The sequence below is a fragment of the Camellia sinensis genome, chromosome 8 (genome assembly GCF_055761805.1).
Source record: "Camellia sinensis isolate YWXY chromosome 8, ASM5576180v1, whole genome shotgun sequence".
Lineage (NCBI taxonomy): Eukaryota > Viridiplantae > Streptophyta > Magnoliopsida > Ericales > Theaceae > Camellia > Camellia sinensis.
This window is the reverse complement of record NC_138968.1, coordinates 197,974,071-197,976,699: the sequence shown is the minus strand read 5'-3', so window position 1 is coordinate 197,976,699 and position 2,629 is coordinate 197,974,071. Positions and strand designations below refer to the sequence as shown.

Sequence of the window (2,629 nt, the reverse complement as noted above, 5' to 3'; positions counted from 1 at the left end):
ATGTTGTCGCATATGGGAGCCGTAATACTAACTATCATATTTTTGTCCACTACTAACTTCCATGGAACCTGTGTACGTACGTAAAAAATGTTTTCAATGGGTATATGCAAATTTATCTTCAGCATCATATATCTCTGTTTGTTGTTTTTAATGTGTCATCTGTTGTGCGTGTGTATATAACAACCAAATTTGTGATGGTAATCTTTTGTAACCGTACATTAGTAATGGCTTCCACACGTACTTCGCCTCGTAACCACTCGAAAAGCAAAGGCGTTGTCAGTGACAAGTCAACCAGTCTTGGAGAGACACAAACTCAGTTAAACCACAAGGCCTCATGGGACAGTAACTCAGTCCAAGTTTTCCTCCAGTTGATTGCAAATGAGATTAGTAAAGGAAATCGGCCATTCTTAGTCCTCAGCCAGGCAGGGTACAAGTCGTTGTCAAGGAAATTTCAGAGAAAAACAGGAAAAAAACATGGACTGAAACAGTTAAAGAATAAGTACATGAGCTTGAAAAAAGAGTGGCAAGCGTGGACGAAGTTGATGGATTCAAGCAAGGGAGTGTCTGGGATAGGCTTTGACTATGACACCGGTTTGTTTCAGGCACCTGACGAGTGGTGGGACAAGATGGAATCAGTAAGTACATGTACAAACAAGCTTCATATTTGTCATTTACAAGTACATTTTTTATTTCTTCATTCAACTTCAATAAAATTTATTTATATGAAATATAACATCTACCTCTTTTACACATGTACATGTCTGCAGATCAACAAGGCGTGTGCGAAGTTCAGGAAGAAAACGTTGGAACACCGTGACTTGATGGAGACGGTTTTCATGGGGGCAGCAGCTACTGGGAAGCACCATTGGACCCCGGGAGAGAACCTTCCTGAAGCTGCTACAGACTCATCTGATTCAGTGCGTAGTTTGGGAGCCCAGCCATTTGCTGATCCGATACCCACAGGAGTACAGGACGTGGATTCTGATTCTTCACTGGAGCATGTGCCGATTGAAAAGGCAAAAAGGAGAAAGATACCATCAACAAGTGTCTCAAAGTCGAAGAAGGCAACAAGTGGTGCGTCTGTTATTGCGGAAAGCATGAACAGAATGACAGATGTGGTGCGTTCGAAGAATCAGCAGGTCACGGTCAGGCACCTCACAGGCAACGAATCGTTGTACACTATTTCCAAGTGCATGCATAAACTGAGCAGTATTCCATCCCTGATTGGTACGCCGTTATTCCACTTCGCCTCTACACTTATGGATAACGCCGATTACCGGGAGGTCATGATGTACCAGCCTGATGACGACCACATCATTGGATGGCTTACACAGAAGCAGCTCCAGTGTACTGCGTCGGGGCCATTTGCAAACTTGTTTGGGGGTCGCCGGATGTGATGTATCAGTCTTACGAGCGTTGAAGATGCATGTCCTTTTCTTCCTTTTTAAAACTTAGACTTATGGTACTGTTGGCTATGTACTAAAACAGGATGGTGGTGTGTGCATGTTTTGCATTCTGTCTTTTTTTTTTTTTTTTTTCTTCTTGCTAGCTACGGGCAGCAACAAGTTTTAGGTCAGTGCATGGGTTGACGGACCGGAAGCATGGTTGTGCTTCGTTTTTGGGAAATGAATGGGATGTTTACGTTTTAATATTTTGTGTCGCTACGTTTAAGACAGGGAATTACGTTTTAGATGCACGCTTCTGAATGCCTATATGTCGCAAGTTCTTTTGTTAGTTTTGTGGTTGTTACCACCATGGCCCCCCTGTAAAGCATAAGTTGAACAGTTTTTTTTTTTTGTGCAATTCATATGATCATGCATTCCAAAGGACATTGGTCACAACATTGCTTTCATTAAAAACAATGTCGGCATTGTATAATTGCAAAATTCAATATAATTTAAGTCAATGAATCACGTGCCAACTGATTGAAAGGCTGCCACTTTTGTAGGTTTCGCATCAACGAAGACGCGATGAATCCCTGGGATGGAAGCAACCATGATGAAATAATGGAAATGCTTAATCAAATGGCGGTCCAGGTGCAACAAGAACAGAACTGCACATTTCTATAAGCATGCCAGTTGGCGAGAGAATGGTACCAAAAACACATGAATAAAACGCTATATCGCACTTCTATACTAACCGGGAATACATGGATATGCGAACTATATGCGGGGCATATGGGTCGCTTTGAGGAAAATGTTTGCATGCCGAAGGAAGTTTTTGCCGCATTGTGTGAGACATTAGTAAATGATTTTGGGTTACAAGTCCCGCAACGTCCACATGGCTTAGCTGTTGAAGAAAGCGTTGCGATGTTTATCCATGTCTTGAAAGGGAAGCAAAATCGGGAAATCCAAGAATGGTTCCAACATTCCGGGGAGACTGTGTCGAGGCACGTGCATAACGTATTAAATTCCATGAAAGAGTTCACTGTTGTCCATTACCGGCCCACATACAGTCAGCATCGTATACATCCATACGTGCGGTCTAGACAGAAATACCTACCGTTCAAGGTACTTCAGCAAAACATGATTGACATATAAATCAAGACAATATATATGATTTTTGTTATTAACTGCACGTGACAAATTTGAAACACTTGTTACAAAGTTACGAAACAAAATATATGATC

The 2,629-nt window shown here is 41.8% G+C and overlaps 1 protein-coding gene across 1 annotated transcript; it reads left to right on the top strand.

The window, feature by feature from the left end:
- Positions 1 to 224: 224 nt before the first annotated feature.
- LOC145798389 (L10-interacting MYB domain-containing protein-like) lies at positions 225 to 1,397 on the top strand. The gene is made up of 2 exons (XM_082885928.1): positions 225 to 635; positions 768 to 1,397. The coding sequence occupies exons 1-2, from the start codon at positions 225 to 227 to the stop codon at positions 1,395 to 1,397; spliced, it is 1,041 nt and encodes a 346-aa protein (XP_082742054.1).
- Positions 1,398 to 2,629: the final 1,232 nt, after the last annotated feature.

Coding starts and splice junctions, on each gene's coding strand:
- LOC145798389 (XM_082885928.1), top strand. CDS start 225: ATGGCTTCCACACGTACTTCGCCTCGTAACCACTCGAAAAGCAAAGGC. Junction 636..767: donor GGTGGGACAAGATGGAATCA/GTAAGTACATGT, acceptor ACATGTCTGCAG/ATCAACAAGGCGTGTGCGAA.